The sequence below is a fragment of the Phytophthora cinnamomi genome (genome assembly GCF_018691715.1).
Source record: "Phytophthora cinnamomi strain GKB4 chromosome Unknown Contig0, whole genome shotgun sequence".
Taxonomy (NCBI): Eukaryota; Oomycota; class Peronosporomycetes; order Peronosporales; family Peronosporaceae; genus Phytophthora; species Phytophthora cinnamomi.
In genome coordinates this window covers 1,542,164-1,566,253 of record NW_027150933.1, presented here as the reverse complement: position 1 = coordinate 1,566,253, position 24,090 = coordinate 1,542,164, and the positions used below count along the sequence as shown (strand labels likewise).

Genomic DNA, 24,090 nt, shown 5'->3' with positions numbered 1-24,090 from the left:
GGAACTTGGAACGGTCGCCGTAAAATCCTCGGGCAAGTGGAAGGACAAGATAAATGTCGGGACTGGCTTGCTGTTTGTGATTGGTGTATTCATCCTATTAGGGATTATTTCGCTTTCTGTGTGATAAGCACGGAGGTGCCGTAACAAGCTACATCTTTTCAAACTGTTTTGGCGTGAGTTTAAGAAAAACGACAAAGTGGATTTGAATTTGCTACCATTGCTACAACACGCTGGTGGTTTGTAGCTCCTTGTGGGGTTGCTCAAATGTTTCGTAACGCCAAATGCGAGACATGTGCATCGATCGTCGGCACCGACTCGAGACATATCCCTACTACAGGTGTCCCCGCTGAATCTGCAACTGCCATCGGCTATCTACCGCGAACACAGAGTGTGCGGGAGTCTTCCAGTGCACAAGATTTGCCACAGCTGTCTGGTGAGATGTACTGAATTAGTAAGATCATTGCGGGAAAATGTCTCTGCGTGAAACATCGAGTTGCTAGATCACGGTAGAAAATGAAAGGCCCACAATGAACATTATATCTAGCAGGACATGCAGTGTGCACAACAACCAACTCCATTTACCTAAAGTCCTCATGACGAACCAGTCCAAAGTTAACAAGAAGGCATACGTGCGCCTGACGCTGAGTGAGAAGGCCATGGTGTGCGAGATGGAGCACAAGCAGACCGGCAACTGATCTTTCAGCATCCACGCACTTGCTGACTGGGCAGTACATTAGCGTCTATAAAAGCAGTACATTAGCGTCTATGCGCCACCTGTGCAGATATTGTAACCTCGAAGTTTTTTTTGGTCCCACCTTTGCAGATTCAGCGGGGACACCTGTATCCAGATAACCTTGACAGTGAGTCGAGTATTCCCTACATATAACGGATAATGCCAATTTGTATACGGTACACAATTCCTGTATTATACCTTCAGTTACCAAAAGGTACTCAAATTGGATCGGTACACTAATTCTAGTCCTACACACTCTTCGCTGTCCCAAATCGTAATCTCATCGAAACAGTCCTCACTGAGGGCACCTCCGTTGTCGCTCACGTCGTTAGCATTTTCTCCAATGCGCACCTTCCACTTTGAGCAAAACTTTCGGAAACCTTCCAGCCGCGCTCGTTCTTGAAGTAAGCAGCGGCTGGGGTGGGCACACCGCCGTTTTTCTCGATCCACTGAACGACCTCTTTCTTCTCGGCCATTGACTTGGGCATGCATGACGACGGCATCTTCACTGGGAGTGGTTTGGCTGCTGGGGGTTTGTAGGGATTGGTAAAACGCAGAACGAAGAGAGCCGACCAAGAAAATTGGTGGTTCTGGTTATTGGTGGCTGGTGGTGACGGTATTATATTTGGTACGGTACACTATTATTTGAGTACCGCCAAAACGGTACACAATTTGGTCTAGGTATACTATTTGGAAAAGTACTCTATTCGGCATTATCCGTTATGTTTTCACCTTAACTTATATTTTCTAGCATTCAATAGAACCAATTTTTAGGCTTAACCAATGCTACCAGATGCAGCGACTGGCGAAACGGCGCAGAGGAAGAAGACGACTAGAGCGAAGATCCACGGAGGATGGCTCGAAGAGTCGTGAGGCGAGGTCTTGGAGGAGGAGGCTTGAGAATCTTTATGGAGACTCGAGCGGAAGTTGGTAAAATGAAAGTGAGATTGAAATGGCTAGTTGTTTGTCGGCTATGGGCTACCTCGAGGAGGTACTCCCTTGTTACCCTATGCAATTATATGCATTTCACTATACAAGATTCTCCGTAGTCCTTGAAGTTGAATCTTGAAGGTAGGCAATGACTGCGGTTCACCTGAACCGGTCCGAGGTCTTACTTGAACCGTGTATAGTGATTCCTAGTGAAAAGAATGAATGTAGAAGTTGTGCACTCTTTAATTATGCTCGTTCAAACATGTAGATTATCTGTGCCCAGGCGTGTGCCTGTACGGTAACCTAGTGGTTGAAATTAGAACGAGTGGCACTCGACGCCTCAGCGTCTTGGCCGAGGGCCAAGACGCTGGTGCGTCGTTACAGCTCAGAAGACTACGAATACCATGTACTGCGAAATGATCCGCGCTCTGCTACTGGAGGAAGACTGGAAAGCGACGTTTGGAAGTGGTAACTACTTGGCGTAAGAAGAACCAAATCAAATTAAAAAGAGCGTTTCTACCAGAACTGTCAGATCCGTCAGCGACTCCTCCACTTGTTGTGCTATGAGTGATACACTGGGGGGGGGGATGATAGCGAAGACCAGCCAGCGATACGTTCAACTTCCATTTCAGTAACTCGAAATACAAGCACAGAGCGGTGGACACCGCGCTGAGACTCGTTTGCTCGTAGCGTAACATTTGAATACTGCTGGTGGGACGAACACTATATTAACAATCATTGGGGCTACGAAATTGGGCATAGGAGAGTGGGGCGGCTACCGGTAGGCGTGAAACTCGAGCCGCTGCGATCGATACGTGCATCAGCACAGGGGGCGCCTGGTGATCCTAATACGAGTACAGGCCCGAGACCTCGGAGGAGATGGTCAGGTCGTCCATGAACTTGTGCACGAATTGCTCCGGAATCGGCCTCTCCACGTACTCGTCGCTGCCCGCCCCCTCCGGGCACGCCACGTTCATCTCCGAACTCTTGGACGTGACGAACTGCACCTGGCGGCCCTCCCACGAGATGTACACGAGGCAGCCGTCCGTCATGTCGATGGCCACGGAAGGCACCACGCCCTTGCATTGCACCTGCACGCTCTTGCAACGAAAGACCTCGATCCCGGACACGGCGTTGTCGAAGATGAGCTTGGTCTTCTCGCACGAGTCTAAGACGATGTTCTTGGCCTTGCCCTTCAGCAGGATGGTCGCGTTCTCGCAGCCGTAGATGTACACCTGCTGCTTCATACAGATGCCGCTGACGATGAGCGGCGCAGGGTCGGTCTGGTACTTGATATGCCAGTTGCCGTTGTGTTTTTTGCAGACTGCAGACCTGGTCACCTTGACGGGTTTCTGGTCCACAGTGGGGCCATCTTCGGACGTGTGATCCTTGTGCCAGGTCTCCATCTCCGTCGTGTCCTTCTTGAGTCCCGCCATTTTGCCGCTGCTTTGGACGATAGACTTGATGCCAACAGCAACAGCGGTAGGCGTGTAGCTGGCGACATCGCCTCCCGTAGGATTCCACGAGACTCCGGTGAGGTGGTAGGTTTTGATGTACTTTGCGAGCTCAGTTAACAAGCACGTCAATGTTACCACGAAGCTGACATGGTCGCGGTTGGACGTCTTGTGCTGCACACGGATTTTGTTGCCCCAAAAGTCGAGTCCTTCGATGAACGAGTCAACGAACGGCTTGGGTGTGCGCTCGACACACAGCCAGCCTAGAGCTTGCAGCGCCTCGTAGATCATGTTCTGGTGGTTAGCGAAGTCGCTTCTGTTGTCGCGTATGCTCTTAGCTTCGTTGATGCAAGACTGCACCTGGGACAAGCTCTCGAAGGTCACCACGCTGTTTTGTGGTTTCTTGGTCTGACTCGCCATCACCAAGAATGCGCGCTGTGCAGTGAGCGCCTTCTCGAGTAGTTTGCCCAATTGGCGTGTGTTGTCCCCTAGTTTGTCGCACGAGTCGAGAAACGGAGGCAAGAATGTGTCCTCAAACTCGGTGTAGGCCCGAACTTGCGGCACTTCTCCGTGAGAGACAACGCTCAAGCCTAGGGTGGCTTCGATGCGCGCCAGACGATCCGCTATATCGTCGAGCTGGCTCTGCTGCAGCGGGACTTGGTGGGTCATCGTGGCTGGCGTTGCTGATTCGTGAATGCACTAAGCAAAATTGCCGACTGGCGGCGGCATCGCGGTCTAATCAACCGGCGAGTAAACACATAACTGTGAAAAATGACATATGTGATCTCCAGACAACTTGAGAAGTGGCCAGCGCCTTCACCTCCTCAGCTAAATATCCATTTCAAAACTACGTCGGTCTGCGGGAACGAGCCCCTGGTGAAAGTATACCCGTCGAATCACTGGATCAGCCGCAAAACCGAAGATCTCGGAATGCACAAGCTCATCCAAATCGTAGAAGAACGAGTTAGATGGAGACGAAGTTTGCCTGGACCTTTTGGTATTCATTTTTGAGAATTCCTTACGACGTGACACGACACTCAGGAACGCAGCCTTGCACTCAAGCGATATTGTCTTGCGTGAAACCCATATGGGCATGAGATGATACCCTTGGAATGCATCAAGATACGAATTGTACCCGGGTGGTGCAACGACCTCGAGGTATTCCAAAGTGGGATTGGTCTCCAGTAGCTGTGTCAGTGAAATTACATCTTCTTCACGGTGGCACTGGTGACTGGTACTTTGCATCGCCCACACTCAGGAACCATCACATTCACCCGTGAAGCAGTTATTGTTGCTATGCTGGAGACCGAACACCCCGAAGAGCAGCTGTTTGGTATGCCTCGAGGGCAAATTGGCGAACGAGAAGCAACAATCCCACCCGAGGCATCGATTCGCTGTCATGTACTTGACCCCCTCGAGCCAACCTCGGGCTTCGAACTTGAGTACCATCGGATACACTGGACAATAGCTGGCCATACGAGTCCGTCGAGGGTATTGCAAAGCTCGTCAGAAAAGTGGTAGTACGAGTTATGGTTCATCAGGGTCTTAATCGCTAGCCCAATATCGTCTTCGACACTACGCACGTTCGTTCACAATCATCCTCTCTGAAACGAAGGTGCATTTCCACTCTCCAGGAGCTACACGGCGGGTTTCGTCAGATATTCAGTACTCTTCCCACTGCTCTTCTAGAAGCCTCTCTGCTATTCCAATTTCAATCAGCTCTTCCGTGCAATCGGTATTATCGGAGGGTGAAAACTCCACGCGCACAGGAACATCAAAATCAAACGAGCCCCGTTCCAAATTTGGGTTTACAGCTGCAATTTGCCGTAATGCATCCCAATACTCTTCCCTGGGACGCTGGCGCTGGTGCACGCTGAAGAAGAGCACCAGTCCAACTCGTGGGTGTCAATGTCGTGGGTGTCACTTAAAATATTTGTTTGGGTGTCGTGGCCAAACGTCACGACGTACCGAACTGGGATTTTTCTCTTCATAAACCGGTTCCTCTTCGACGCCATAGTCCACAGGGCAGTGCTTCTCCAGCAAGTACCTCCAAGCCGCGTAGTCCACGTGAGCTACCGCCGCCAGCACGCCACCGCCTCCCACCTTTTCTGGAACTGTTTTAGAAACTGTTTTCATAACCTATCCTGTTAGACCCCTGACGTGTTGAAGTCCAGGATGTAGTTCAGGACGTTTCGCCGCTTGGGCAGCCAGACGTACGCCGCACTCGGCTCCCGTGTAGGTGACTTTGCACTTGAGCGCATCGCACGAAGGCGCGCAGATCGGGGTGCAGATTAGGAATCGAATAAATAGAATCTGGAACACCTCCAAAAAAAATTACGCTGATCACCTCCCAGATCGCATACCGATAATCAGATTTTCCGCTTAGCCACCCAAATAAAATCCCAAAAAACCCTACAAAAAATATTTTCCGCCGCGATGTCGCTGCCCGTGCCAACGGGTTTCGACCCGTCCAGGATGATGGAGTTCCTGGCGTCGCTGCCCGAGGCGGAGCAGAGCAGCCTGCTGCAGAGCGCCATGGGACAGGTGGGCGACTTCCAGGCGCAGGCGCAGCAGAGCCGCACGCGCGAGGGGCTCATCCAGCGCTTCAGGCAGGCGCGGGCCCGGTTCGTGCGGCCCGGAGGCGCCTTCGCCGAGCAGCTCAGAGCGGGGCAGTTCGGGCCGGACGGAGTGCAAATGAGTTTTTCCAACATGAACGCGAAACCTAACCTCGACATGCGGTCGGTAAAAGACCTAAAACCCATGATCGGCCAGGAGCTGGTGGTGGGAACCACCCACCGCGGGCGGTACCTGTGTGGGTGGGTGGCTGTGGACGACGCGTTCTTCGGGATTGCGTCATCGTCTCTGCTACTGGAAGATGTGACGGGCCAGTTGGTGGAGGTCGCAGCTTACGGACTCGTGGACGCCGAGCTCCCGTATTTTGAGAGGCAACATGCACTTGCCAGCAGGTTCCCCAAGGGACAGCCCGTTGTTGTGTTCGAGCCGTACTATAAAGTGCGGCAAGACCTGTCCGAAGGTATTCGGGTCGAACAGCCCAAGGAGATGATCCCGTGGAGAGATGTACCGAAGGATTTCGAGACGTGGAAGAAGTTGGGCAATGACTATTTCAGTGTACTGAACTCGGTGAACGAAGGTCGAGGAGCGTTGGCGTGCTATGATCAAGCGATCCAACAGGTGAAGACAGAGGTCGGGAAGGTGGCGGTGCTACTGAACAATATTGCCACGTGCCGGTTCAAAGTGGGGGACTACAAAATGGCGGTGCAACTTGCGGGCACGGCGGTGCACCTCGATCCTGCATACGTGAAAGCGTGGTTCCGGCTGGCGTCGGCGCTGGTTGAAGACTCTGAAACAAAGCAAGATGAAGGGAAGACGCGGTTGATGGCGCAACGCGTTGTTGCTCATGCATGCAGTGTGATCCCGAACTTGCCGGCGAAGGAGCGACGGCTGCTTGAAGGCACGCTGAAGAAGATCGACTCCACCGCGACGGGGGACGAGACGTCGGTGCTGCAGTCGTACGTGGAATGGTGTATAGAGCTAGCTTCACCTGGGTTTCTGATGCTTACCAGGGATAGTCAAGATGAGACGAAAGACGCCGACGGCCGGCGCAAGGAGGGGTCGGAGTATTTTGTGAAGGGCGAATTTCGTGCGGCCGAGGAGTGCTATCGGAAGGGGGTGGGAGCACTCGCGCCCTGCTGTCGTGATGTTGCTCTTGTGCTGAATAATGTTGCTGCTGTTCACTTAATGCTGCACGACGAGACTTCCGCCGTCCCCGGCATCAGTGTTGGAGGAGTTGATGCATCTTCGGCGAAGTCGGACCACCAGATACCGAACACAGAAGCCGCGCTCTTAAGCTGCACGATTGCTGGAATCATTCACCCTTTGAACTTTAAGGCCTGGACTCGACGCGCTCGCTGTTTGCAGAAGCTAGGTGTCACGCAGGAGAAGTGCATTGCTGACTTGAACGCGATCCGTGGCAGCGTCGTCTCAAAGGCATTTTCTTCGGCTGAAAGCAGAGAACGCGTACAGGAATTTAAGAGCAGAATGAGCAGTGAAGTTGAGCGCCGCTCAAAGCAGCCGTCGGCGTCGGAAAAGGTTCACAAAGTCTCAGATGTGCCGACCGAAGTGCAGCGCAAGCAGCGAGATGCGTTACAGCCGGATAACATTGTTTCGACTATTTTGCGGGAGGAATCCAAGGTGGAGGGCTCACCTCTGGGCCCCAAGAGCGGCGAAGAAAAGGAATCAATCGACGAGTATATTGCCAGAATGGAAGCGTTTGAGAACATGATGCGCTTAGCATTCTCTACGACGAAGTCCAAGTCAAAGCGCCTACAGAAGGACCTCCCGCGCGAGATGATGATGTTTGTGAAACATCCTCCTCCGCAGATTCACACCGAGTTCCCGAAACTTCGAGGATGGCCCGACGGGATTGACCCGACTTTCGCTCAGAAGGTCCTGCACCGTGCCTACCTGGATGCCAGCGCAAACCCGTGGGTAATGGCGTCAACCATGCGCGATCGGATATTTTACCAGAATATGCAGCCTGCTGATCTGATAAAACGTTGGCATGGAACGGAAGCAATGAAAATTCTCGAAGCCAAGGGAGACAAGTTAAGATACGGGGATATTATTGAATGTCGTGAAGAAGGCGCTATACCCGCGTACGACGCTCGCATCCGCTCCAACTTTGCCAACAATCCGAACCGAGCGGAGGTATACTTTTTCGGAACGACTCACGTCGCTATCGGCTTTAATGATTTGAGCAGCCTTGTAGCTGCGAAGATTCAGGGAAAATCATCGACCAGCACAGGCCCCCTATGGTTTATAGGGTTCGAGATGAGCGAATTTGCAGTTGCCAAATGTAAGGTTATCGCGCACATGCTTGGGACGCCCGACGTTTCGATTTCGAGCGTGATGGAGGTTTGGCTGTCATCGACGTGGAACGAGACTACCTTGGCTGATTTCCGGATGTGCTTGAAGCGTGTGCTAAAATCTTTGGAGGAGAGAAAGGAACACCCAAAGGTGATCTCGTACTTGAAGCACTGGGCAGCGACAGAGACAATATCTGCTTCCAAAGCGCGGTCGGAGTTTTTTCTGAACTTGGAGCGGTACAACAAAAAGACGTTGATCGCGGCTAGCTGTTTCCGTCGCGAAATCGACAGGCTCGACTTGATGCAGTACATGCTTACAGGCGAGATCCACGCATCGCCCAACGTTCTCAACCTATTGGAAAAGGAACAGAGTGGGTCTACCCTTGCGGAGACAACCAAAGGCGCTAAATCAGGGGCAAAGAAGACCAGTAAAAAGAAGAGACGCCCCAAGCAACCTAGCGCTTCACTACAGGTTGGTAGTGTGACGATGTGGAATGTGCCTGTTGGCGCTCCGCCACTCGAAGAGGACATCGCTTTCAATACTGTGGACTTCATGAGCCTGGTGGAGGCCTATGCTGAGCGGCAAGCGAAGCAAAAACACTCCGTGGACAGGCTTTCGGTTGCTGATCTGTTCATCATCCACATTATGACGAACCTTCGCCGTCTTCGTGAGTTGATAATGGACAGCAAATTGACAATCGAAGTGACGTATGGCGTTGTCAAGGCAGTTCGAGGAGAAGCTTCAAACGACCGCGAAAACCAAGAACTTCTAGCACGAATTGCGACATTGCGCCCGTACACGATCTCGTGGTCCAACGTTCTCGACTACTTTCTGCCCGACGATTTCCACGATCTGGCACGTCGCTGCTCGATGTATGGCGACTGTGTGCACTACGGCTACAGTATGAACTGGTCAACGCAAGTGTATGGAGCGTCAATTCTCGACTATGATCCAGAAAACTGCAAGGAACTCATCGACAGGACGCTAGACTCGGCGCTTGGATTTCCCGGAAGTGCTGGCTCCTCGGTACCTTCAACAACGGAATTATTCAAGATGATGGGGCTCGACAAATTGGTAGTTTTACCCATTCGCGATCACCCCCTTAACAGCACGGGGTACGTTCTCGCTCAGGTCTACAAACAGCACTGGATCGATAATTTCATGAAGACGGGCGAATTAACTACAAAGGCAGCGCAACGACTTGGAAGATCTTGCATGCCGTCCAACCGTGGACTGCAAAAGGGTGAGATGGATCTCGGGATACCGAGTCCTCTCTATCGTACGTCCTTGACTATCTACATGAGCTGGTGCTATGATCCCGAGCTACGACTTCAGGGGGCGAACAATCCGCTTGAGTTGGGCCCTGCTACTGATCGAGACATGGTAATGGAATATATGAAGCACCTTAGTGAGGAAGAGAGACAAGCGCTTTGGAAGGACATGGGAGCTGGCTTCACCAAGTGAGAAGAGGGTAACGTGGTACCTGGAAACGATTTGAGGACGAATTTATCTTATTTTGATTGCTAAGATTCAACGCATATAATGGCTGACGTCGAAGCACCAGGCATCGTGTTTACCTAACAATCTCCATTACCGTACCTCACAGAAAGAATGCTTTGGGTGCCGCACGTTTGGCACTCTTCTTAGCGTGCTAAAAAGGCAAATATGCATTCATCATGTTAAGATTTAGTTTGCAAATTTCAGAAGGTGGAAAGCGTTCCACAGCTTCCCTACTCTAAAGAGACCTCGAACTTCAGCAGGAATGGACTGCAGGACGGTGTTTAGCGTCATGTGCTCGATAAACGGTATACATTTAGGGTAACACGAGTGCTTGGATACCCAATTGTAGAAAGTTGCATGTCGAACACCGAAAACCCTGCATATTACTTCGGCGTCCGTGCTGGATGGAGATAGTAAAAGATGACGACTGATCTTTCCTTCTATGTCATCGTACTGTAGTGCTTGCTAGTGGGCAGGACGCCACGTGGAGATTCGCCACATTGAAGCGACAGTTGTGCAAAGGCCACATCAAGCGTTGAAGCAATTGTGTCGCCACAAAATCTGCGAATTTGCTGCTGTTGAATTCTTGCTTCTGCAGCCTTGCCGTCGATGTTGGCCCTGGATTTACGCGACAGTTCTGGAAACGCCTGGATACGAATTTGCACGTTGACGCTGTTTTGCTTCGTGCGTGCCTCTTGAGCTACCACCCGCCCTGCGTTTGAAGCATCTCGCTGCAGAAACTTCTTCATAGGAACTCGGAAATCGGAGAATGATATCACCTAGCTTTTCTCGTTGTTTTTGGCTTCGTATAATAGAACGGTTGCGCCCAAAGCTATTGAAATGGTATTTTGGGCTTCTAACATTAGGCAGGCAAGGCGCTAATGCATCAAATATGCCAGGAATTGGAAACTGCTTTCTTTGTGTTAATAAAGTGCTCTCAAACGAAACCAAATGCGCAAAAATCTGGCTTTGGCATTCTATTTGTTACGCATTTTTTCTGTGAGGTACGGTACTCTAACCTGATCAAAGATTCGCTTATGCAATGGTTCAACCAACGTTCGGAAGCCAGCATAGCTACCGCGACATGCTTCAAAATAAGCATTCTGTTGTGCACCCAACCTTTGATTGTTGTGGGCATAGGCACTCAGCTGGATCATGAGGTCAGCGGTATTCGCCTTGGGGTTCACCACCACGGCGATTTGGTACATACCAGGGTCTCTTATACCACGTTAATACCGCACCAACGTTCCAGATGATCGTGTCTCTCGACTTGGTCAGACTGGCGCGGGCTTGGAGAACATCAGCAGGGCCGTTTACCACGGCGGCTGTTGTCCCTTGGCCGCCGACTCTGAGAGCATCCACCCGCTCTCAGAGATCACACACTTTTGTCTCCAGGTGATCAATGGGCTCTAACGAACTCGGCTCCAAACTTAACGAGAACGTCGCCACTTTGGTCTGCTTAAGATCACGTACTCAACGGATATTTCCGGCTGAAACTCATTGTTGCTGACTTTCTGAAACGTTATTGGAACTGCAGAAGCACCGTCGACTGCGGGCTTGTCCAGCGCTACGTGGAAGAACGAGAACAGTTATGTCGAAATCAGTTAGGCGGGGCTAAAACGTTTCTCACGCCAAGCGCAGACAAACTTCAGCGTAGTCGGTCACTTCACAGTCTGAAATAGTGTTGGCTAGGGTAACAAGCTCCTTCCGAAGCATCTTTTCCGTGTCCCTATGGAATGAACAAGCACTGAGCGGAAAGCAAAAATGTGCGCACGTGTACAGAGCTGACGTACCACTGCCGCTTGTTCTGGCAGTCCTTGATCCAAATGTGAAATTTCTCCACGCCGTCCAGCGAAAGTGCATAGCGGTAGATCGCCGTCGATGAAAGCGCGAATGTTATCGTGCCTTCAATCTTGTTCCACCCGTTAGGAGCTGATCGGGGTGAAGCGAAAACCGAAACCGGTGTTGGGCGAGTGTGGCGGTGGCGGAAAAGTCGGGTGTCTTGGAGATATCTGACATTTGTGGTTCGCTGGTGGAGATCGAACTGACAACCACAGGAAGAACTGTGCGAGATCTGCAGAGCGACAGCAACAAGTTTACAATACATCGACATCAACCACAGAAACCAAGCATCGCAATAAGAATTGAGGATAAATTTGTCTTGATACATGGGAAAAGCTGCCCGAACTAAGCGAGGTCAGTTTGTGGACAACAGCAACTCATGATGAAGGCGTTTGATGCGACGTACGCTTACGGTGAAGTATTGCAAGATCATGCTATACTGTGGAATAATAGAGACCCGATCCAATTACTGTGCATCTGTCAGCAGGGGGTATATCATTGCAACTGCATTGTTCGCTCTTGAATCATTTTCGAATTCGCGATTTTTCACACTGGAGACCTTGTTCAGTGATGACGGGAGAGCGAATGGGTGAATGTGCTGAGTCCTAGTTTTGGTCGTTGTCAAGTCCAGAGGAGCAACTTGGATTTCCATGTCACTCCAAAGAACGCTGACAATAGTTTTCGACACGGGCAATATGACCGGTTGGGTAGGGCTCGTTTCTTTTATCGAGGTAATTGGATCCTCCTTGACGAGTCTGTCGAGGTAAGAATTGACATCGAAGAGAACGCCATCATTCGATGCTGCGCCAACTGACAGGACCTGACGCTCGCTACGAGCGTACTTCATTTCCAGCCAGACTTCCGCCAACGTACCAATATCCGAGCTGACTATACCTTGGCTTGACGGCACAAAGTTTGCCAGATACTTGAGCGACCCTCAAACAGCATTTGCACGCTGTCTACGAGTCCATTAGCCCAAGGAGTGGGTACTTGTCAACGGCAATCGACCTCATATAGAGCCGATTTGATCGCGCTTCTGAAAATGCTTATCATGAATGAACGATTGGAATACCTGCAGCCGCCATACTCGGCAGCCATCGACGACTTCAAAATATATAACCTTTTGCCGATTCTTCGCCAGTGTGCATCTTTGCCGAGGAAAAGCACGCTTGCTTTCTTGAGCCTGCTTAGATCAAGAACGGCGCCAACGGAAGTACACAACGAGAATGAGGTATCGGTACATGTTGATGAATCCGCAGCTGCTAGGGAGATCCGTGGTGGTAAACAATTTTTCTCATTAAATGAGAAAACGGAGCTGCGAAATTTGCAGCCCGTCCGTTCTACAAGTGTATTTTGAAACGCCAGCGTGCTGTCGGCAACAACGTCAACATCAACAGCTTCAGCGAGAAGCACAAGTTCAGCGAGAGCATCAAGCGGAACAAGCCCAACCACCGCTGCGTGTTCACCACGATCTACAACTTCAACGAGAAGATCGAGACGAGTAAGAACAGGCCGCATAAGGTCAAGGTCGGCTGCACTTGTTGGGTGCCTTCGCTAGGCCCGTCTTCGTGTTATGCTGAACACAGAAGCCGGCGGGGCTCGCTGCACTGTATATCTTTCTGAGATTTCTAGTGTGGCGACTCTAGCTACATCACCGCACCTATAATGGTACCCGTAAAATGGAATCTCATCTTTATGCATTTTTCGGTAGCAAACCTTACATACATCTGTACGATTTCCCTGCGTCGCTGAATTGCAACGACGTTCGTGCACGTACGTAGCATTTGACGCTGAAAGTTAGTTCACGGGGCTGGTGGGCAGGTCACCGCTGTGCAATTTCTCGTGAAGCGGCTGGGTGCTTCCTGTCAGCGAACTCGTGGGCTGCGCGTCTCGACCCCTCAAAGCATCAAAGGCGCCCGCGCGCATTGACGACGCGCGCGTTCGCGCCGATGCACCTGTTGATGGCCAATTGCAGGGCGCCACCGGCGGTGCGGCTGTCTTATTCTCCCGCTCGAGGTCCGACGCGCGTCTGCAAAAGCGTGTTGCGCCACAGTGCAGAAGCACGAGCAGCATCCGGTCGTGCACTCGTGGGCCTAAGTGACCCGTCTACAGAGAATCCGCTTCAACTACAGCAACTTTTGGGCGTTTTCATGTGTAAATGCGCATATCGGCTTCGCGTTGAAGCGCGCGCGAAGGTGGCAACTGCGCCCGCCCCAACTCTGCAGAGGCGAGTTGTGGCGCCAGGATGTCCGCGGCGATGCTGTCCAGCGCCCGCTTGCCCGCGCCGTCCAGTGGCCATGCCATCTCGATGTGCCGCGCAAGAAGGGCCACCCTCCGTCCCAAAAAGGCGGGCGGTGGCTGGATCTGGACGCGTCGCCACGCCACTGAACGGCTTGGAGACGGCGAGTTCGAGCGCCACAGTGAGCAACGTCAACTCACGCGCCGAATTTGAGCTCGTGTGTGGCCTGCGCGAGGCGACAGTACCGGAGCACTCGCTAGAGAGCCCAAATCGCCCAGGTAGTAATAGATCAGAGCCGAATAAGTGCTATCGACCGTCTTCGAACGCGTCGCGGCGGAACGCGCAGCCGTCTTTTCCCCGTGGAAGCACAGTCGCCAGGCTGGAACAAACTCTCTGCAAGCAGCAGCAAGCCGACCTGTATGCAAGTGTACGCTTTGCACCCGCGAGCGTGGTACCACCGCAGCATCTATTTTTTTGCTTGTTTTGCTCTAATTTTTCGTTTTATGCTTTCTCATTGGCTGATTAAGCGTCAAAGAGCGACTGTGAGTGGTGGAAAATGGCACCGCCCCCCGAAAAAACGATCCGACCTCCGTGTGGCTCATCTGCCGGTCTGAACACTAAGGAGTCAGCGCGTCAATAGCTCGACAAGTATCCGCTGCGGACCATGAAGTCTGCCCTGCCTGCCCTGCCTGCAGCATGCCAGAGAGCAAGGCCGGCCAACAACCACGGCGAAAGGCACTGCGCGCACTGCACGCAACTCGAAGGCGCGAGTCATTCCCGAAAAGAGTCCGTCGACCCAACAAGTCGCGCATTGCACGCGTCCGTCACTGCAGCGAACTGCAAGTACCAGTACCCCAAGCATAGTATCAACTACCTAATAACACGCTACGATTCCAGCGCTATAAGCAAACTATAAACCACTAATTAAGCAGCGACGATGGCGGACTCTTCTCACACGGACAACCAGCAGCACATCGGCGGCGGTGATGCCATTGACGCACACTCGCAATCCACGACCGCTCGCAGCGTGCTGCTCAAGCGCAACCCGCACCTGCGCGACTCGAGCGCCACCTCGTCGCCCGCGGGCTTCGGGGCGCTGGGCACGCGCCAGTTCCTGCACAAGCAGCTCATGACGCCCGGGTCCGCCACGTCCGCGTCGTCGTTCGAGGAGGGCGCGTCCTTCGACGGCTTCTCGGACGCCGGCACCCCCGCGTCCGAGCAGCAGCTGCTACTTGGCTCCAAGTCCTCCGGGCTGCAGCTGAAGGCGGAGCCGACCGAGACTGTCACGCACTTCGTGACAAGGTCGGCGTCCAAGCAGCCGACCAAGAGGCTGTCGTCCCCCAGTCGAGAGTCGCTGGCCAGGAGACTCATGGGCACAGCCACCAGCCAGCACGGCATGCTGCCCGACGACGAGAGCGTGGCCAGGGTGGATACGATGGAATGGGCACAGGACAATGAGCTGCCTCCAAGCGGCATGCTCAGCAACATGGTGGTCAAGACGGTGCCGACGATCACTGTGCCCGGTGAAGCTTCGGCTTCGGCTTCGACGGTGCCGCTGTCGCCTCGGTCCGCCAAGGTGACGCGCCGTATCGTGGCGTCGCCACGCAAGACGTTGCGTCGCGTTGTGATGCGTCGCACCGATGTGGACGGAAAAGTCCACGAGGACGTGCAGTATGTGGACGCCGATGGTCAAGTGGCGCAAGGTGGCAACTTCTTCAACGCCGAAGCGGACGAGGCGGTGACGACGTTTTCTACGTCTTCGACGGGGACGACCACGGTCACGCGCAGCGTTTCGACGCCAGGGAAGACTCTGCGCCGCGTGGTTGTCCAACGCACTGGCGCGGACGGACAGGTCCGTGAAGACGTGCAGTTCGTGGACGCAGATGGACATATTGTTGAAAGCGACGACGCTGCGTCCACTTCGAGCGTCACGACGAGCTCGACAATGTCCACGCCTGCTGCGTCCTCGATCACGCGCCGCATCGTGACGCCGGGCAAGTTGTCCCGCCGGATTCTGCGTCGCACTGGAGCGGACGGCCAGGTCCTCGAACAAGTGCAGTACCTCGACGCCGATGGAAACGTCGTGCAGACCGAAGGCGCCAGCGACGAAGCCTTCGCTGCTGCTGGTATCATTTCGACCAGCTCGAACGCGGTGGTGACCCGACGAACGGTGACACCGGGCAAGACTGTCCGCCGCGTGCTCGTCCGGAAAACCGGCGCTGATGGCCAAGTGCACGAAGAAGCGCAGTTCGTGGACGCCGACGGCAACGTGGTGCAGAGCGACGGCAGCGAGCTGGTCAAGACGAGCAGCTTCTCCAGTGTGAGTGGGAGTGAGGCACCCGGTTCCAGCTCCGGACGCACAATGGTGACACGACGAGTAGTGTCGCCCGGGCAGACGTTGAAGCGCGTGATCATCCGAAGAAGAGGAGCGGACGGAGAGCTGCATGAAGAAGTGCAGTACGTCGATGCCGACGGCAACGTGATCCCGACGGAAGGCAGCGACTTGGCCAAGAGCGGCAGCTTCACGACGGAGGAGACCATCACACACGAAGGCTCGGCGGACACTCCAGGCCGCCGCAAGGTCACGCGTCGCATCATTCGACGCATGCTCGTCCGCAAGGACGGCACCAGAGTTCCTGTGGAGCAGATCGTGGACGCGGACGGCCAGATCATCGAAGGCGAGGGTGGCTCTCTCGTCAGTGTTGGCAGCTTCACCGGTAGTGTCAGCAGCGTCACGAGCGACAATTCTACCGGAGGCACGTCAAGCCGACGCACGGTCACACGGCGCGTTGTGGCGTCTCCGGTCCGCCGCTCGGTTGTCCACAAGGCTGGTTCCAGCTCGGGGGCCGAATCTGAAGACGACGTGCAGTACATCGGCAGTGAAGGCGTCGACCTCGCCAGCAGCGGCAGCTTTACCAGGACTGTGACGACTCTAAGCACCCCTGGTCGTCGGATCATCACCCGTCGTGTGGTGACCCCGCAGCGCGTGGTTCGACGCATGGTCGTCCGCAAGGGCACAGCGGGTTCCAGTTCTGAAGCGGGCGTCGACGATGACTTGGATATTGATGCAGAGTTTGTTCAGAGTGAAGGAACCGGAAGCAGCGACGAATCTGTGGGTGGCTCCAGCCGCGGCGGATCGAGTCGCGGAGGCTACTCCGTGTCGGACCGCATCGTGATTCCAGGCGGAGAATCGCGTCGTGTTGTTTCTCGCTCGGTTGTCTCGTCAAACCAACCGCAGGAGGAAGTCGAGGGCGTGGCCACCGAGACGAACTTGACCCCGAAAGAGAAGGTCGTGACCAGTGTCACCACGTCCGAGAACCAGAGCGAAGTCACCACGCCAACGCGCATCGGAGTGGCGTCTGTGACGGAACCGGAGGAAGGTTCTACTAGTCCGGAAGCTACCAAGAAAATTGGCCTGACGCCGGGTGTCATCTGGGACTATTTCACGAAGAATGAAGAGGAAGAGAAGCCTGCCTCTTTCCCCAAACAACCTGCTGAAGACAACCAGGCTGAGGAGAACTCGTCGGATGAAGAGAAGGCACCAATTCCTGCCAGTGCGGCAACCACCACCACGGCCAAGACGGCCGCGAAGACCATCACGGGCGCTGTTGTTGACGACGAAGAATCCCCGAATGTTGTTGTTTCTGCTGCGCTAGCGGCTGCCGTTGCTGGCGCTGCGATTGTGACGTCGACGATTGTCGATGACAACAAATCTCCGGACGAGGAGGTCGACGTTGCGGCCCCGGAGGAAGGTGCTTTCACGGTGACTTCGGTTGACGAGCCCGTGGAGTCTGTGGCTAAGACCGTTGCTGCTTCAGAGAAGGACAACGAGAAGCCCCGTGCGTCTGGAGGCTTCTGGAGCATCTTCGGTAAATCGGAGGAGAACCAAGCTGAGGCGCCGTCAAGCGATGACGAAGAGCCCACCTCGCCCAAGGAGTCGACCAAGAAGCAAACGTCTGACGTCGTCACTGAGCAATCGACCGCTGCCACGACACCTGAAGTGAACGAAGCTCAGCAGCAGCAACCGAACGCGGAAGATGACGAATTCGTGACGCCCCAAGCACCGTACGAAGTTGAGGCTGCCCCCGAAGTGGACGTTACTGATCCCGTTGAATCGCCAGAGGAGCAGCACGTGGCCGAAGATGATGAAGCTGCTGCTCCAGTCGTTGCGTCGCTCGAGGCCCCTGTTGTTCCTGACGTTGTGGAGGAAGTGGTCCGCACTGTCACGCCGGACGAGGTCGCTACCTCTTCCCCCGTGAACTCGCCTCGCAATGCCTCGCTGCTTCCGGAGGTTGTTGCTGGTGTGACTGACGCTACGCTCGCCCCTGAGACCCAGGAGGATGCCAAGAGCCCGCGTCACGTCCGCCGCGGCAGTGGAGGTGGCTTCTGGGGCTTCTTCGGCAAGTCGGAGGAGCCCAAGGAGGACAGCGACAAGGAAGAAGTGGCCCATACGGACTCGGTGGTGACGTCCACTTTTGCCACGGTCGAGACGAAGACAATCGTGGCGGAGGAGAGCGTCGACGCTCGTGAGAGTCCGAGCGCCCGCGTTCAGCAGACCCGCCAACAGCTTCCAGTTGACGAGGACGCCCCGGTTGAAAATGCTGACGTCCTCGCAACTGTTGTTGTGCCAACGGCGGTCGAAGGTGTTGCTACTACGTCGTTTGTCGAGTCGAACGTCGATGAGGTTGAGTCGTTAGCAGTTCCGTCCAAGGACGAGGAAGACGACGAAGCACCTCGTGGAAGTGTTGTGCTGCCGGCAATTGTTGCGGCTAGAGCAGGTGTCATCACGGCTGCTGCCTTGGCTGCCAGCCACGAACCTGACCACGAAACGGAGGAGGCTGCTCCGGGTGTGGTTGTCACCTCGACGATCACGACGGAGACGGTCGAAGAAGAGTCTCAAGGAGGATTCTGGGGCTTCTTCAGCAAGTCGGAGCCGAAGGTCCCACGCAAGTCGGACGCAGCTCCGATCGAGGAGGTGGCGAAGGTCGAGGAGCCAACTCCTGCTTCTCCCAACACCGTGGTCGCCACTTTGCACGTTGTCGATGAGATCCAGCAAGACGTTCCCGTTTCTCAGGACGGCGAGGTGGAGAACCCTGGCACTGCTACTTTCGACGAGATCAACGCGTCGGATGATTCGGAGGAGGAGAAGACCCCCGTCGCCTCTGTCGTGGACGCTCATGCCGACGTTGTCGACGTGCCGGAGCACAAGCCAGTAGCCGAGACAATGGCATCTCCCGAGGCTTCCTCCAAGTCCCCACGTGACACGAATCTTCTTCGAACTGCTGCCCTCGCAGGCGCTGCTGGCGTGGCTACTGCTGTTGTGGTGAAAGCTCTTGAGACCAAGGAGCCTGACACCCAGCCTGCTGCTCACTCCCCGACGTCCGACAATGGAGAGATACCTGTCGACGAGGAATCTGCCGCTCCAGTCACCGTGGCTGCTCCCCCGCTGGTCGTGACAACCACGCAGACCACCACCATGACGACGGAAGAGTCCGAGTCTCTGTCCAAGGCCCCTCCCCGCAAGACCGGACGCAGCATCTGGAAGTTCTGGGGCGACAAACCAGCGTCGCCTCAAAGCGAAGAAGACAAGATGAAGACGGAGGAAGAGCGTATCGTTGCTGCCGACGAGGAGCAGGCATCGACCACGGAGGCGGCGAGCCACACTCCGGTGCTGAGTGCGGGCGAAGCTCGCCAGTTCTGGCGCCAACAAGACCAGCACAACCCGACGCAGCTCTCGTATGCAGCAGCGGAAGGCACGACGTACGGCCCCGAGTCCAGGTTCGAGTCCATTCCAGCAACGGACAAGCTCCGCTCGCCTGTTGCGCGCAGCCAAGGTGCCACCGCCGAGTCTCCACGTGACAAGGAGCCTGTCCAGACTGCGGTGGGCGGTGGGGTTATCATCACCTCAGTCACGACGACAACCGTGGAGGAGGAGGAAGAAGAATTCGAGACCGGACGCATGCATTACACGGAAGTCGCTGCTGATGCTGTCGACACCGTGGATATCGCGGTGGTCGCCGAGGCCCAGCACCCTGTCCAGCGTGAAAGCATCGACCGTGAAGAGCCCAAGGAGAAGGAGGAGAAGCCTGCTCGTGCTGGTTTCTTCGGCTTCTTCGCCAAGAAGGACACGCCCGAGAAGCCGGTCACTACAGTGGTGTCCTTCGACGACTCCGAAGGAGTTGAAGGCGACGAAGCTGCAGTGCCGGTTGTCTCTCCTAGCCATGATGAGAGGACCGTTGCTGCTGCCGCTGCGGTCGTCCAAGTCGAGGAGCTTCGCAGGAGTATTCCATCGGATAGCACGCCCAAGAACGTCGGCGCTGCCGCTGTGGCTGCTGGAAAGCAGATTCGCGACAGTGAACGCCGCACGACCGTGTTGATCGACGGCGCGGAGCCGGACATCGAGCTGGACGAGAACTACCTGGAAATCGCGAGTCCTCGCCACAGTCTCAGCCACATCGACGAGGATGCGTGGGCTGTCAAGCCGTGCTCGCTTGCGTGGAGCAACTTGCGACTGAACCGCAAGAGCTGGAGAACTGCTCCGGTCGACACCACGCCGTCCGGAGCTAATGAAATCGTGCTGGACGACGTGAGCGGATCGCTGAAGGCCCGCGAGTTCCTGGTCATTACGGGGCCCTCAAAGGACGAAAGTCTCGCGCTGCTCTCGTGTCTTGCGGGGTATGAAGACGCCATGGAGGGCAACGTGACGGTCAATGGCCGTCAATGGAACGAGAAGATGAACCGCTACATCGCGTACGTCATGCGCGAGGATCTGTTCTACGAGACGTTGACGGTGCACGAGCACCTCGTCATGCAGGCGAAGCTCCGCATGCATCGCACGCACACGGATGAGATGTGCTTGGTCCGCGTGGAGCGAGTCATTGAGGACATGGGTCTGTCTGACTGCCGTGACAAGTTGATCGGCGGCGGCATCTCGCTCCGAGGCATCACGCGTGGTGAGCGCAAACTGCTTGCCATCGCCACTGCGCTGCTGACGAACCCGTCCATCCTGCTCGTGGAGGAGCCCACCGATGGCCTGGACACGTTCAGCGCCGAGAAGATCGTGGCCAAGCTGCGTTGGCTCGCGTTCGAGCAGGGATTGACCGTGGCGGTGACGCTGCACCACCCGTCCTCGCACTTCTACGGGCTCTTCGACGCGCTGTACCTGGTGGCGGACGCTTCCTGCGTGTACGATGGCAAGGCGGCGGACTGCGTCGCCTACTTCTCAACCATCGGGTACCAATGCCCCGAGTACATGAGTCCGATGGACTACTTGATGCTGCAGATGGTTGTCGGCGACAGAGCATCGGATGACGAGGGCGTTGCTCGCGTCGAGATGCTCAAGCGCGAGTGGGCAAACCGCAACGCTGCGGTGTACGCCGACAACGCCGCTCGTGCGGCGGCTGCAAGCGAAGACGCCGTCGTGGACGACTACGACCAGAAGAACCGCTACTACCACATGGGATGCTGCGGCCAGCTCTGGTTGCTTTGGGCTCGCCACGTGCGTCGACTTTCTCGCTACGGGTTTGTGTTCTGGTGGCACCTGCTCGCTGCGCTGCTGATCGGCGTGGTCTTCGGACTCGTCTACCTGCAGCTCGACCTGAACGACCAGAAGGGCATCCAGAACTTCAACGGCTCCTTCTTCTACGTGGTGGTGGTGTTCATGCTGTTCATCGCCTACCGGACGTTCGTGTTCATGCCGAGAGAGACTGCCATTGCTCTTCGAGAGCGTCAAGAGTATCGCGGAGGCTGGTACCACCTGCTGTGCTGGTACTTCACCAAGATCGTCGCCGAGCTTCCAGCGCTGATCATCCTGTCGATCGCGCTCTTCGTGCCGGTGTTCCTGCTGGTCGGTATCGGCCACGGCTTCAAGGTCTACGTCTACATGCTGATCGTGCTGGTGCTCGCTGGCTGGGCTGCGATCGGCCTGGGATTCCTCACACTCGGCGTGCTGCGCAATGTCACGCTCGCATTGATCGTGTACACCGTGCTGCTGGTGTTGTTCGTGGCGTTCGGGGGTCTCCTTATCAACGTTACGGACATCCCGGACTGGCTGGTGTGGCTGCACTACATCTCGCCGGTGAAGTACGCGTACGAGGCTATGATGAAGGTCTTCTGGAAGCGCGTGGACTCCATCGACTGCGACTGGACTGTGGAGGGCTGCGTCGCGCTCACGGGTGACGGCGTTCTCAAGTACTACAGCATGGAGAACCGCTCGGCCCTGGGCGACTCGCTCATCCTGTTCGCCATTTGCTTCGCCTTCTTCTTCTTCGCCTTCTGGTTCCTCCTCGCGCTGGCGAACAAGCGCATCAACGGACTGCAGTGGCGATACGACTGGAGTTTCAAGGGAGCGTTGGGCAGCGCGCAGCAGCGTATCGCCAACGCTACCATGGGCGAGAAGCACGCTGTCACGCGCAGCATCGTGCAGCGTGTTGGCGAGAGGAAGAGTCAACACAGTTCGTCTGCCGCTGTGGAGCGGAGCGTGGCTGCCGAGGCGGAGAACTACTACATCCGTGTTGAGACTCCGCGCGTCGGAGCGCACGCTGTTTGTGACGCCCCCGCGATCACGTTGGGCTGGAGCAGCTTGTGGCTGAAAGCTCAAAGCGACAAGAAGACCAAGGTTGATGGCGAGACGCAGCACCAGCAGTACCTGCTGAGCGATGCTAGCGGCTCGGCCAAGTGCGGTGAGCTGGTGCTCGTCACGGGTCCGTCGGACAAGTCGAACGTGGCGCTGTTGGGAAGTCTCGGTGGACTTCAGAAGCGTCTGAAGGGCAAGGTGACGTTGAATGGCGTGGCTTCCAGTCCTCAGCAGATTGTCGAGCGCGCAGCGTACGTCGCGCGCGACGACTTGTTCTACGAGACGTTGACGGTGGAGGAGCACCTGCAGTTCCAAGCTCAGTTGGTGGTTGGCAAGTCTACTGGGTGCTGCGGACTGGGCTGTGGAGCTAGTGCCGGTGAATTGGAGGCGGAGCGCGTCGAAATGGTTCTGGACGAGCTGGAGCTGATCGCAAAGCGCCACATGCTCATCCGCTACCTGTCTCCAGCGGACTCCAAGATGCTGGCCATTGCGACGGCGCTGCTCATTAACCCGTCGATTCTTCTGGTCGAGGAGCCCACGAGCGGAATGGACTTCTACTCCTCGCAGCGTGTGGTGCTGAAGCTCCGCCAGTTGGCTCGTGGAGGACGCACTGTGGTGGTGACCATGACGCACCCGTCCTCACACCTGTATGCGCTGTTCGACGTGCTGTACCTGCTCGCAGGCGGAGCTGCTGTCTACCATGGCAAGGTCCGTGAGGCTGTGCCGTACTTCGCGTCGCTGGGATACCAGTGCCCGCAGTACATGAGCCCCGTCGACTACTTCATCCGCCAAGTGTCCGCGCGAGGCAAGGACAACGAGACGAGTGACGCACAGGCGACGCTCTTCAAGGAGGCCTGGTCCACGCGGTACTCGGAGCTGTGCTTGGCCGACAATGTCGACGACCAGGAAGAGCAGACCAGTGCAGGTGCTAACCGTCGTCGTGTTGGATGCTGCGGCCAGCTCTCGCTGCTCTTCCAGCGTCACGTGCTGCGTCTTGCTCGCTACCGTGCTGTCTTCGGCTGGCACGCGTTCTGGATGATCGTGCTCGGGGTGATCTTCGGCCTGATCTTCCTGCAGCTCGACCTGGACAACCAGCAGGACATTCAGAACTGGGCCGGCGCCTTCTTCTTCATTGTCGTGCTGCAGATGCTGGTCATGGCGTACAGGACGTTCGTGTTCCTGCCGCGCGAGATGGCCGTCGCCGAGCGCGAGCACCGCAGCGGACGGTACTACATGGTGTGCTGGTACCTCACCAAGGTGTTCACGGAGCTGCCGGCGATGATGATTCTGTCGATTCTGCTGTTCGTGCCAGCCTACCTGTTGATCGGCATCGGCCACGGCTTCAAGCTGTACTTCTTCATGCAGTTGGTCATGTGGCTTGCGGCCTGGAGCGCCGCGGGCATGGCGACTCTGCTGCTTGGTCTGTTCCGTCGTGTGCGCGTGGCTCTGATCGTCTACATGCTGCTGCTGATCCTGTTTGTCGTATTCGGCGGGCTGTTGATCAACGTGGACGACGTACCGGACTACCTCATCTGGCTGCACTACATTTCGCCGGTCAAGTACGGCTACGAGGCGCTGATGAAGCTCTTCTGGGGCCGCATCGCTTTCCTGGCTTGCGGTGGTGGTGATGGCAGTGGAAGCGGCAGTGGCAGCGTTGGCTTCGCTACTGTCGGCGACGACTACTCCTTCAGCCAGTCCGGCTCGGGCTCGTTGGCGGATGACGACGGCTGCGTTGCCCACTCGGGAGACGAAGTGCTGTCGCACTACAGCATGGAGTCTCGCGACGCGCGTAGCGACAGCATTATTCTGCTGGAGCTCACGGTGTTGTATTTCTTCATCGGCTACGCGTTCCTGTCGCTACGCTGGCGTCGCTACAAAACGCGCCAGCAGAAGCATTCGACGCAGGAAGCTATCGACAACTAGGCAAACA

At 55.6% G+C, this 24,090-nt stretch overlaps 4 protein-coding genes across 4 annotated transcripts; 2 read left to right on the top strand and 2 right to left on the bottom strand.

The window, feature by feature from the left end:
• Positions 1-2,508: 2,508 nt before the first annotated feature.
• Positions 2,509-3,786, bottom strand: IUM83_01969 (Adenylyl cyclase-associated protein; the record flags this gene model as incomplete). The annotated part of the gene is made up of 1 exon (XM_067925864.1): positions 2,509-3,786. The coding sequence occupies one exon, from the start codon at positions 3,784-3,786 to the stop codon at positions 2,509-2,511; it is 1,278 nt and encodes a 425-aa protein (XP_067800901.1).
• A 1,767-nt stretch (positions 3,787-5,553) lies between these two features.
• IUM83_01968 (uncharacterized protein) lies at positions 5,554-9,468 on the top strand (the record flags this gene model as incomplete). The annotated part of the gene is made up of 1 exon (XM_067925863.1): positions 5,554-9,468. One exon carries the CDS (start codon positions 5,554-5,556, stop codon positions 9,466-9,468), a length of 3,915 nt encoding a protein of 1,304 aa, XP_067800900.1.
• A 1,662-nt stretch (positions 9,469-11,130) lies between these two features.
• On the bottom strand, positions 11,131-13,130 carry IUM83_01967 (uncharacterized protein; the record flags this gene model as incomplete). Its single annotated transcript, XM_067925862.1, has 5 exons — positions 11,131-11,233; positions 11,298-11,436; positions 11,522-11,578; positions 12,220-12,282; positions 13,124-13,130. The coding sequence occupies 5 exons, from the start codon at positions 13,128-13,130 to the stop codon at positions 11,131-11,133; spliced, it is 369 nt and encodes a 122-aa protein (XP_067800897.1).
• Positions 13,131-14,522: 1,392 nt separating this feature from the next.
• On the top strand, positions 14,523-24,083 carry IUM83_01966 (multidrug resistance protein ABC superfamily; the record flags this gene model as incomplete). The annotated part of the gene is made up of 1 exon (XM_067925861.1): positions 14,523-24,083. The coding sequence occupies one exon, from the start codon at positions 14,523-14,525 to the stop codon at positions 24,081-24,083; it is 9,561 nt and encodes a 3,186-aa protein (XP_067800896.1).
• Positions 24,084-24,090: the final 7 nt, after the last annotated feature.